The 12,932-nt window shown below is 45.4% G+C and overlaps 1 protein-coding gene across 5 annotated transcripts in view; it reads right to left on the reverse strand.

Annotated features, from left to right (window-relative positions):
* Ltbp2 (latent transforming growth factor beta binding protein 2) overlaps nucleotides 1-12,932 on the reverse strand; it is a 104,050-nt gene that overhangs the window by 30,178 nt on the left and 60,940 nt on the right. For all 5 annotated transcript variants that reach the window (XM_087195399.1, XM_087195400.1, XM_087195398.1 and 2 more), the window contains exons 9-10: nucleotides 3,379-3,453; nucleotides 1,375-1,497 (exon numbers count right to left, since the gene is read on the reverse strand). In XM_087195399.1, coding sequence (XP_087051525.1) covers nucleotides 1,375-1,497; nucleotides 3,379-3,453 — 198 coding nt within the window. The remainder of the gene's footprint in view (nucleotides 1-1,374; nucleotides 1,498-3,378; nucleotides 3,454-12,932) is intronic.

Consider the following 12,932-nt stretch of genomic DNA (forward strand, 5'->3'; position numbering starts at 1 on the left):
CCCATTGAATACCAGGGTAGAAACAACACAGGAGGGAATGTCAGGAAGCTGAACCAGCCCAAAACAGACTGCTCAACTTGTCTTGTCAGGTGTCGGGGGAAAGGGCAACCCTCAGAAACATGCCTGTCCTCTCTCCTACAGGGAGACGAATCATCAGAGGAGGCTCGAGGGACTAACACTGGGGAGGCAGGAAAAATAAAGAATACCCAGAGGCATTGCAGCTTCCTTGTATTAAAGGTCTTTTCCAGGTACCAATAAATAAAAGTCACCTTGGGTGTTAAACACACCTGCCTGATAAAAGAATCTTAAGTGACATGGAGGAAAAGGAAGGGGTGTAAGCCCCTTAAGGCTTTGATTAGAAATCATGGCCTGATGTGTTGTCCTCATTCTGGGCCCCTCACTCTCTGGGCCCTAAGTCTCCTACTGTTTCCTCTCCCTGGAGACGTGGGGTTCAGTCTCCCTTCACATGAGGTGCATCCTCTGGGTGGCACCAGAGTCTTCTTTCTCCCCATGCCCCACACACACCCAGGGCCAGGTGGTTTGCAGACCGAAGGCTTGGCTCATCACAGGGAGCTCTGCTGAGCTTGAGGTGGCCATGCCCCAGAGGCCAGTCAGGACTGGTTTTATTCAGCTCTGATCAGGTCTTCCTGCCCAAGGAAAGTTCCATCTGGGCCGTGGCATCAGCTCTGCCATCTAGGGGACTGCCAGGCTGGGGCTCTCCCAGCTGGAAACCACAAAGGTCACTGGGAACAGCTGCCAGGGTGTTACACGCACACACACACTCCTACAATGCTAATGCTCACAACTCATAACACATTGTGTTCGTGGGCATGGAGACGAACTCAGAAGGGACTGTGGAATTATAGAAAAGCTCTGGGATGAGGAAGGAGTGCCATTGATCTATGAATGTCCCTTCAAGAAAGGGCACTTAGCAGCCACATGACCAGGCTGCTAAGCTCAGGCACTGGAAAGGGCAGCCACGGCTCAGGCCAACACTACAGCAGGGCAGCACATACACTCCCAAGGTCAACAGGGCAGCAAACAGGACAGAAATGGTCAGAGAGAGAGAGAGAGAGAGAGAGAGAGAGACAGAGACAGAGAGACAGAGAGACAGAGAGACAGAGAGACAGAGAAGACAGGAAACATAATCCCCAAACTGCCAAGTCCCAGAAAGAAAGCCTGGAGTAGAAAAGGAGGCAGCAACTGCCCGTTCCAGCAGGAGGAGTGGATCAGTTTTGTACATTGGCCTGACTCCAGGTTGAGTAGTGAACACTGGTCCTGGGCATGGAATGATGAGGCCTGAGACAATTTAATGCTCTGAAGCTGCCTGTGCACTGGAAAGTGACACTGAGTCTGGTCCCCAACAGCACTCACATACACAGCGGCTCCGCGATGGATCCAGCATTAGGCCCTGTCTGCATGTACACAGGTAGCTGCCTCTGGTGTTCACGCACTCCAGGTCCTTGCACAGGCCTGCGATCAGGCACTCATTGATATCTACGGGAGCAGAGAAGATGACCAAGTTCCCACTTTACCTGGCCTGATGTCAGGAAGGGGCTGTTCAGAAACTTTTGAAAACTTTCTCCAAAAAGAATGACAAGGAGAGAGCTGCTCTTCACTAAGTATGTTCCTTTTCTTGGTGCCTCAGTTTCATCATTTATAAGATGGGAATAAAGACAGTAACTATCAGACTGTGTTGTTAGAAGGATAAAATGAGAGAATTTTTGAACCACTTGATCCCGTCTGGCATGTAATAATGATCCCGAGAGTAAACGCTAAGGTTTATGGAGTACCTGTTGCGGGCACACTGTGCTGGGTATTTAACATACAATACCCATTTAATTCTCACAGACAATGTTAGCATGTAGGTTCATGTATCCTCATTTTATAGAAGAAGAAACTGAGGCTCCACAAGTAACTTGCCCAGAGTCACTTAGCTCTGGTGACTGACAGCACATAAACAGAAGAAATGGGCAAAGGAGACCCTCTGGGTTGGAGGGTGGCAAATGGGTAGCCAAGTCCCTTGTATCTAGCTTTTCTGAAGATTCTGTGGAGCCCATCTGCAGGGCCCAAGACCTGGGGTCACAGGTCTGCTGGGACTGGAAGCAGGGGGCTAGGGGTAGTGCTGCGGAAGGGAGGAGAGGGGTCCACAAGGTGGGCTAGAAGAGGAAGTCTGGAGAGCCTCATGAATGCCTTCCTCAGAAAGGCAGCACACACCCTCCAGCCCAGTGGAGGCAAAAATAGAGATCTCACCACATCACCTGTCCAATGTTCACCTTCAGAGTCTGACCCTGGTAAGGTTAGGCCTGAGGCCTGACCTTTTGCCTGGTCTAAGCACCCTTTCTTATCCACAGACCTGAAATCCCTTCAGCAGCTAGTACTCCACAGGTGGAGAGGCAGCCACACAGGCTTCCTCAGGCTCTTTGCTCCTGAAGAAACATCTGGGAGAGGATACTAGGAGGCTATCTGGGGCAATCCCTGTCTCCAAGCCAGCTTCACCCAAAGCAAGCCATGCAGACATCTACCTGTTGACTTGTTGAAGCTTTCCAAAAGGAAGCTGTCTCAGCTCCTTGCTGGCCCTCCCAGACTCAGGAGCCCCTTGCCAGCAGGAGGCCTCTGCTGAGGCCCTTAGTCCATGAGGGCTCCTGAGTCTTCTCAGTGGTGGCAGCTACCCTTCAATGAAGTGGTTCCACCCCACCTGCCTTAACCTCCAGCAGTGACAAAACCATCGCAGAGCTCCTCCTCTATCCTTTGTCCCAAGATGCCCTGGGCCTGGCCCCTCTGTGGCCTCTCTAATGCAAATCACCCCAACTTCAGCTGGTCCACAGAGCCATTAGCCAGGCCAGCAAGGCCAGGACAGGGGCTGGGCTTTGTGGCACCCCATTCTGCCACCTGCACCCCACTGCTTGCCCCTTTCTAGCTGTGGGTTGAGGCAGGTGGGAGGAAGGCAGGAGCAGCTACTCTGTTGGGAAAAGCCCATAGAGGTCCACACCAATCAGGCTGATTTGAGCTCCTGGCTTGGTGGGAATTCCTCCCATTTCAGGGAGACCACATCTGCCCCGGAGGTGAGTAGATGCATGAGGATGGCCATGGCACCTTCAGACACAGTACAGCCCGAAGAAGCACCTAGTCATGAGTAGGGGCTGGAGAAGATGGGGAGGAAGGGGGGCTTGGCTCCCTTGGCTCACTCCATCATTCTCAAACAAGTTCCCGACTTCCTTAGCCCCTGCAACAGCTCCCCACACTGGGGCTTAGAGGTGCACACCGGAGGCTGCCAGGCAGTGACAGATGCTCCTCTTCTGGGGGGAGCATCACCTGTGCATCAGCAGGCCTCTTCATGTCCCCTTCCCGAGCCCAGCTCTGCCCGGTTGTCCTTACCTTGGCAGTGAGTGACGTTCAGTCTCTTGTACCCCAGGGGACAGTCCAGCTGGCCATCTTCAATCACCGGGGAGGCTGAGGAGTGAAGATACAGACAGGTCTCACTGGAGGACCCTTGGGGTCCTATGTACTCACGCTGGGAAGTGGGGTGTGATGTGGATATCCAGCTTATTCAGCAGCTCTGAGCCTCCTGTCCCCCAAGCCATTAGCCCGGGCAGCTGCACCACCTGGCCCTCAGCAGGCTCCTCACAGTTCACTCTGCTTTTATTATAAATGACATTGAGTAAAATAAGCTAGGCACAGAAAGACAAATGCAGCATTTCTCATTTCTACGTGTACTCTGAAAAAGGTGAATCCATAGAAGCAGGGAATGTAATGGTTACCAGGGGCTGGGGCTGGAGGTTGGGGAGATCTTGGTCAAAGGATACAAAGTTCGGTTAGGTAGGAAGATCAAGGTCAAGGCACTTACTATATAACCTGACTATGATGAATAATAGTACATTATACATTTGAAAATCACTAAGAGGGTAGGTTTATTAAGTGTCACCACAAAAAAGCACACACACAAAATTGAGCTAATTAACTTTTACATTACATACAAGGTAATATACATGTTAATTAGCTTGATTTCACCATTCCGTGATGGATTTCTTTTCCTTTTTTTCTTTCTTTCTTTTTTTTAGTGGTACTGGCATTGAATCCAGGGTCTTCGCACTGAGCTACATACCCAGACCTTTAAAAATGTTTAACTTTTGAGACAGGGTCTCACTAATTTCAAAGCATCATGCTGTGTGCTATAAAGATATGTAATTTTTATTAATTAAAACATTTAAAAATACTAAAATCATTTTTTCACCTCATATAGTTACAATACCATACACAGTATTAGTCTACTACATTCATGTTATGCAGTATACATATGGCTGAACAAATACTTTTTAACTTTTTCTTTGAAAAGAATTATAGCTACATAGGCAATGTCTGATTGCAGATTGATCAACTAGGAAATGTTTGTCAGTATTTTAACGCAGATACACAATTTGCCTTAATTTCACATGATCTACTTTTATATCTGAGACAAAACAAAACAAAGCAAAACAAAACAAAACCCAAACAATTGACATTAAATAAAAACAAGGAAAACATGTCCATCACTTTGGAGGGACAGATAAGTGTGTCTACCTTTCTGGAGAGCTTTGTAGACAAGATACTACTGACAGCCCCCATCATCACAGAAAAGGGCAGCAACTGTGGAACTTTTTGTTAAAAAACAAACAAGAAAAGTGTGGTGGGGATGTAGCTCAACGGCAGAGCACTTGTTTAGCATGCACAAAGCCTGGGGCTCAATTCCTAGCTCCAAAAATAAAAAATGAATAAGAGAAAAAAGGGCTGGGATTTAGCTCAGTGGCACCTTGCCTGCCTCCTAAGCACAAGGTCATGAGCTTGATTCCCGGTCCGCAAAAAAAAAAAAAGAAAAAAGAGACTCTGTGTGTGTGTGTGTGTGTGTGTGTGTGTGTGTGTGTGTGTGTGTGTGTGTGTGTGTTGGTACGGGAGATGGAACCCAGGGTTTTCAAATTCCTTTGCCAAGACACAGACAGTAGTCCTCATGGGGCACAAGCAATTTTCAGGCTTTTATTTCATACAAAGTCCCATTAAGATGCCATCAGGCCTAAAGGTCTCATTTTGTGAAGTTAGCACAGGATGACTTCCTGTAGCAATCCTCTTCTGGCTTTGATTATCTGAGGTCAATAGCTTGTCTCCAGTTGCTGTGGTGAAGAGATCCCTATCACTTTACTCCTGCGCCTTTATTTCCAGTGCAGTGTCACTGGCTGCGCTTCCAGAGTTATTTTCTGAGCTTATTTTTATCCAAGAAGTCATTTACTGTGAGAATAAATCTTCTCTTATTCTTCCCTTCTTTAGTGGTTTACAAAAAAAAGTAGTTCTTCACATGATTTATTGTTGAAATAGATTCTTGAAATACCAAGAGACATGTTAGAAAATGGTATACTTTCATCCAATCATATAGCCAAGTTTGGTGTCTTAGTGTTTAGCCTTTGTTGCATCATGAGCTGCTCTCTCTGGGTACACTGCATACTTAAGGCCAGGTTTATTATTAATGATAGCAGATACATATCTATATTTCATATAGTCTTCCTGATTGTTTGGCTGTTGGGTACATTTTGGGTCCCATCTGACAGGTTTTTATTATTTTTACCTTGTGACATGTCTGATGACATGTTAGAAGTATGTCATCATGAGAATTATCTGAGTTACATTTTCATGATTGCTTATGATTGTATTATTAGCAGTATTTTGAATCCACAATTTCTTTGCCAGGATTTTTTGGTCACATGTCTGCTTTGTGAGGGTCAGTTAACAACAGACAACATAAAAGTCCACTAAACTGAACACTGTGAACCACACTATGTTGTAATAGGACAAAGACATGAGGGGGTGCCACAGTCCCCTGGACCTTCCCCTCCCCTGAGGATCCTATCACATGCCAAGCAGGACATGTGATGACAGTCTGACATACATACAGACAGACCAAGTAGAGCATACACTAGTAAAGGTTCATATTCTTTAGTATTAAAAAATATAAATCGAAGTCCTAATATTTTTCCTGACATGGCCTGTCTTGCTCTGCGTTTGCATGGTCCACCATGGAGACAACACTCTGGCCTAGCAGGCCCCTCTTGTGGAGGAAAAGGTAGACTGAAAACGCTGAAATTGAGACAGAAGCATCTGTGCCCCTGTCCTGGGGTCTGAACTGAGGACAGAGAGGAGGGAGGAAAGAAGGGACACTGAGAGATTCACAGAATGAGCTGATTAGATACAACCCATGTACATTATGAAGAGCAGAAGGAGAGAAAGAATAATGCAGGGCAGTTGCCCAAGGCCTGAGGAGTGATAGCAAGTTAACACTGTGCACAGCTTCAGAGTTGCCAGGCTCTGAGGCATGTTACCCTGCCTGTTTCTCACAATGATAATTCTTGAAGGCAGTATTCCTTATCCCCATTTTACAGATTAGGAAAGCAAGGCCCAGAGAGATTAAGGGTCTTGCTCAGGTAAGGAAGCTGGCTGGAGCTGAGTCAGGGTTGAATCCAGGTCTCTGGCCACAAAAGCCATGTCCTTTCCACTCCACTCCACTGTCCCTCGCTAACACACACACACACACGCACACACACACTCTCTCTCTCTCTCTCACGGAGGGAGGGCAAGAGAGGCACCTCATGGAGAGACAGACAGAAAGGACAGAGAGAAATCAGGGAGATTATGATGAGCCAGCAGGCAGGGCGGCATCACCTCTGCTGATGTCAAGAGGTCTTTGCTTCTTCAGTGATGGAGAGAAGAGTGGTAGAGAACTTGGATAGAGCTGGGAGCGAGAGGGAAACCAGCTACTGGCACCTGCAAAAAACTGGGAGAACCAGAACAATGAATTAAGCTGAAGGGCCACAGCTATATTTCTTAGTCTGGAAATGTACTTTTTCTTGTTCTTTTCTTTTCTCATCTTTCCTTTTCTTCTCTTTCTTTTTGGGATTGATTGAACTCAGGAAGTTACACCTCACCTCTTTTTTTTTTTTGGTACCGGGGATGGAACTCGGGTCCTTGTGCTTGCGAGGCAGGCGGTGGAATCTCTCTTTTTTTTTTTTTTTTTTTAACTTAGAGACAAGCTCAGGTTGTCCTTGAACTTGCAGTCCTCCTGCCTCGGTCTCCCTAGTAGCTAAGGTCACAGGCCTCCACTACTACAACACAGCAACATGTGGTTTTCCTATAAAGTGATTTCCTCCCTTTGGAAGAAGACTCTGTGCTCCTCCTGGGCTGAAGAGAAAGGTTTGGATGGGCAATGCATTGCCAAGGCGGCTTCTAGAGAGAAATAACTGAAAGCCACTGTCTGATGAATGCCATTTTTCCCTGTATCTCAAATCAGGGCCTATCAGTGCCCTTCTTCACATCAGCCACAGGCAGTCAAAAGGGACTGGTTCCCAGCTTCTGTAAGATCAAGACTAGGATCCAATTCAGAAAAATCAGCTCAAATCCCCTTTGGGAGAAAAAAAGTTGTGTTGCCTGTCTCTCCACTGCAGTGTAAGCTATGTGAAGACAGGGACCTTGTCTTCTTTATCTTTGCTATGTCTCCAGTTCCAAGCCCAGCACCTGGAACAATATGGGCACTCTGTCCAAATGGAAACAAATAGCAATAGCAAGAATTGAAATTGTTACCAAGGAAAAACTTACAAAACCCTCTAGCCTCACTTGCTCTAAATTGGCTTAAAAATCACTAATTTCCAAGGTCACACAGCTGGTCAGTACATCATTAGTCTCCCAGTAGCTTCACTGTAGACAGCACCTCTGAAGTGTGTGTGTGTGTGGAGGGTGTGGGGGGAGTATGACCATAGCAGCTGCCTAGGTTACTTTTCCAGACCTGAAGGCTGGATTTGCTGAAGGCATTGGCTCTTCCCTTGGACCTGCCAACGTTGGATGGGTGCCTCAGGCAGAATGGAAAGGCTCAGCATCTCTGCTTTCATATTGGTTCTGTCTTTTGCTGCCTTAGCCTTTGGGTCAGATTCTCCTCAGCTCTGCATGTAGACATTTTGAACATTTGGGAAACCTTTATTCCAGAACTAAGATACAGGGTTAACTCTATCTAGGCCTGCCTAGTCTCTCTCTCCTCTTCAAGATGAAAGACATCTACCAGCTGCCATGACCAGAAACATCAGACCATGAAAGGAGCAGAAAGAGGTGGCACCTGAATTCCTGGAAAATCTCCACCTGTTCCAGAAAAGACCCCTTTATTAACCTATGTCTCTTCTTCCTTATTCCTATCCTCTATCTGTAACCCTTCAACATCTTGGAGTTGAGAAGTTGATTTGTGAGCAAAGCTCCCATGACTCCATTCTTTGGCCCCTGAATAAAGATCCTTCTTTCCTCTTGACACTTGTCTCTTGGACATTGGCTTTTATGGGATGAGCTTCTAGACATGGGTTTGGTACCAAAATAGCACTTACTACAGACCAGGCCCTATTATAAATGTTTTACAAATATATTAACTTATTTAATCCCCATAACAGCCCTTGGAGGTATTTATTAGTCTTTAATTTTTTTTTTACTTTTTATTAGTACATGTTTGCAGTGTATAATGATTACTTCACTATGGGGAATTGGTACATGTACATAATACATCTTAATTCTTTTTCCCCCTCCTTCCTCTCTACTTCCCTTTTTTGGCCAGCATCAGATTCATTTATTTATTTTATAAGTCCTTACAAAGTTAATTATTATAATACGTAAGACTAATAAGTAGACCAATAGGCCAAAAATATATAAAACACATAAGATGATTGCACTAAATCAAGGTACACTTTTAGATACATTGTCCAAGCTGGATTACAATAACTTCATTTTTTATCTCTTTTTTTCTATTGTCTGTCTTTTATTTTGCACTTTATTTATATATTGAGTTTCTCATATAAGAAAGACCATGTTATATTTAAGCTTGTATGTCTGATTTACTTCACTTAACATTATAGTCTCAAAAAGAAAAAAAAAATGGAAACGAAGTTTATGTAAATAGGGAAGGGTGGAGGGGTTGAAGGGCACACAGGTAATGGGGAAAAAATAAGAACCAAGATATGTCATGTACATGTACAAGCACCCAGTGATAAATGTAAACGTATTGTATACCTAAAATGTACCAATAAAAGAATTTAAGCAACAAAACAAAACAAAACATTATGGTCTCAAGATGTGTCCATTTTCCTACAAATGACTCGTTTATCCTTCTTCTCTTTTTTTTTTTTTTGGTACCGGGGATTGAACTCAGATCCTTGAGTTTGCGAGGCAGGCAGCAGAACCACTGAGCTAAATCCCTGGCCCTCGTTTATCCTTCTTTATGGCAGAGTAGTATACTTGTGTACAAATACCATTTTTCTTTATCCATTCATCTGTTGATGGACATATAGGCTGCTTCCAAGATTTAGCTATTATGAATTGTGCTGCTATAAACATGGCTATGCATAACATCACTGTGGTGTGATGTCTTTAACTCTTTTGGGAAGATACTAAAAAGAGGAATAGATGGGTAAAATTGGAATTTCTATTTTTAGTTTTTGAGAAATCTCCATACTGATTTCCATAGTGGCTGTACCAGTTTAGGCTCCCACCAGCAATGAAGAAAATTAAGAAGGGTCTCCACCCTGCCACAGAGCCTCACCAGCATTTGTTATTGGTTGATTTATTGATTACAGCCATTCTTTCTGGAGTGAGATGAAATCTCAGTGTTGTTTTAATTTGCATTTCTCGAATGGCCAGCAATATTGAACAATTTTTCATGTATTTATTGGCCATTTGTACTTCTTCATCTGAGAAATGTCTATTCATTTTAAATGCCCATTTTTTAAATTGGGTCTTCAAATTTGGGGGTCTAATTTTTTGAGTTCTTTATATATTTTAGATATTAATCCACTGAGGAGTAGCTGGCAAAAAATTATTTCCTATTCTGTAGGTTGTCTCTTCAATCTGTTGGTGGTTTCCTTTGCTGTGCAGAAGCTTTTTAATTTGATGCGATCCCATTTGTTGATTCTTGATATTATTTCTTGTGCAATGAGGTTTTGTTCAGAAAATCTTTGGCTACACTTATGTCTTCAGGAGTTTTACCTATTTTATCTTCCAGCAGATTAAGTGTTTCTGTTTTAATATTTAGATCTTTGATCCATTTTGATTTTAGTTTAGGACGTGGTGAGAGATAACGGTCAATGTTCAATCTTCCCCATGTGGATAGCCAGTTTTCCTAGCACCACTGGTTAAAAAGGCTATCTTTCCTCCAGCAAAAAGGATTTGGCCTATTTGTCAAAGATAACACAGCTGAGTGTGCCCGGAGTATTTATTAATCTTATCCCTTCTCTTTTTTTTTTTTCAGAACTAGAGATTGAGACAAGGGCCTTTGTGCTGAGCTACATGTGCAGCCCTTTTTCAAGTTTTTATTTTCAGCCTTGCTAAGTCTTTAAATTGCCCAAATTGGGCTCAAACTTGCAACCTTCTTGCCTCAGCCTCACAGAGTGGTAGGATTACAGGCATGCACAATCACACCTGGCTTCTTATTCCCAGTTTATAGATGAGCAAACTAAGGCACAGATACATTAGGAGTGACGGACAGTGAGATTACAGCTGGTGGATGGATGTGAGATTACAAACCCAGTCAGTCTGGCTTCAGAGGAGAAGTTCTGGACATAATTCAGCATTATTTTCTCACCAGAAAAGTTACTCATATCTGTCCTCCATGCTTCACAGGCATTCTTCGATGTCAGACTCCTTGGAATACAGGTTGATTCCAACTGGTCCCTGGCAAATGCTTTGGCTTTATTTCAACTCTGGCCCTTGACCTTGGTCCTGAACACTCACTTCTGTATCCTCACTGCTCACAGAGTGGGGAAAGGAATGAAGGACCCCTGCTCTCCTAACTCCTGTCAGCTTCTGGGTACCTCCAAGGAGGTCTTAGCAAAGGCAAACAAAATATGGACATCAGTTTTGCCCAGCTCCAGGAGTGGAGCCGGGGAGGAGAGAGTGAAAACATGGGTCTGGCCACAGGGCTGTTTACAAGCCCTCCCATCTCAGCCTTCGATGACAGCAAGAAGATATGGCTGCGCTTGCTAAGTCTTTAAGTTGCCCACACACAGGCCATGAGACTGAACTGGGTGCCACAGGGACATGTGAGCAGGCTGAGGCCTTGGCCCCTTGATTTGCAAACCTCAGGCAGGCACTCAGAGAGAAATGTCCACTCCCCCAGATGGAGCATGTGGTGCAGAGCAGCTAGAGCCGCAGCTGATGCCAGGCTCCACTCTGACTCGCTCTGTGACCTGGGGCATATGTCTTACACTCTTTCAGCCTGAATTCCTTCATCTGTAGACAGCATTTCTTCATCTGGGGACAGCAACTCAGTTTGTAGGATTGTCATGGGAATTAACTTTGCTGAAACAATATGTGTCAGACTAAACCTAGCATGATGCCTGGCACGGTCTCAGCAGATGTTTCCTAAGGCTTAGTTCCTCCTTCCTTCCCTCACTTCTTCCCTTTCCTTCCCTTCTGGTCTTCCTTTCTTCCTTCCTCCCTCCCTTCCATCCATCCTTCCTCCTTTCTGCCACTAGTCTTGAGAACAAGCTGCAGGCCCACTGTCTGCCACCAGCTGGGTGGATTTGGGCAAATTACTCAACTCTCGGAGCCTGAGTTTTCTTATTACTAAAATGGGGATGACAAGTCCTTGCTCACGAGGTTATTGTAGACATTAAGTAAACATGTAAAACTGAGAACAACAGTCATCACGTTTTAGCAACATGCATTATTCATATGCTTCTCCTTGGCAAGGTGCCATGAGCTCCCTGCAGTGAGGATGGGCATTTCATCGAAGACAGCCTCAGACTGCTTCCCAGAGGGGCACTAGAGCCAACATCACAACAGCGAGGGGGAGAGGGGTCTGGGAGACCCCTAGCTCACATGGGAGCCACCCAGCCACACTCAGGCCCCAGCCTATCCTGGACTCCTGCAGGCCAGAGATACCGCCAATCATGAATGCCACCCTGCAGGGTAGGGACGGGGCTAACTGAGCCTGGGACACAATTCCCAGGAGATTTCCAGTCCCTTGGAAGAAGCTCTCAGAACACCGCCCAGCCACAGGGACATTGCTTTACCGGAATTCTGAAAATCCCATCTATCCAGGGCAGGGGACTGGGTGTGTTGCCTAGAGTCCCAGAGGACAGGAGCTCCACCCAGTGCAGCTGTCCCCCAAGCTAGGGTCTTCTGGTTTACCAAATGCCCAACTCCCCAACCCCCCAACCTGGTGCACAGGCAGCCATTACAGAGAGGCTGAGAGAAGGGCCTGGAATCAGATAGACCTGGGGTTCCCAGCTCGACTTCCCTATCTGTGAAATGGGCACAGTGGCACCCGATGCCTAGAGACATCATTGGTGAGAAACACAAGAAGCCCTTAGTGTGGTAGGGCACTTTTAAGTGTTTGGGATAAACAGTGGTTATCATGGCAATGTGACAATAATGACATTGATGCTGTGCCTTGCCCTAAGGCTCCCTGTTCCACTTCACCCCCACACCTACCCTCCCCAGGGGCTGGCATCTCAGAGCTACACCTAGAACATTCCTCATGGCTCAGGTCAGGACCCAAGCGAAGCAAAGCTTTCTTTCTGTTGAGAGTTTCAGGTAAATCCTCAAACATATATGTAAACTCTCATTCTCTCAAAAATAAATCTACCTTTCCCAAGTCCTTTGATAATCCTGTTCTTAATAGGTATACCTCTTGTGATGTGGAGCTTAGTACCTTTCTAGGCATGACACATTTTATGGCCGGACCCGTTTTCTCCCCTCCTCCCTTCTCCTCCTCCTCCTCTTCCTCCCCTTTCTCCTCTTCTTCTTTCTCTCCCTCTTCTTTCTTCTCCTTTTTTTCTTCCTCCTTCCCCTCCTGCTCTTCCCCCTCCTCCTCCTGCTCCTTGTACTGGGAATTGAACCCAGAGCCTCTGCCCTTAAAAAACATTTGTTTTTTTGTTTTTTTT

The sequence above is a fragment of the Heterocephalus glaber genome, unplaced genomic scaffold, assembly GCF_053883595.1.
Source record: "Heterocephalus glaber isolate CG9 unplaced genomic scaffold, H.glaber_assembly_v1.0 deba00001608, whole genome shotgun sequence".
Lineage (NCBI taxonomy): Eukaryota > Metazoa > Chordata > Mammalia > Rodentia > Bathyergidae > Heterocephalus > Heterocephalus glaber.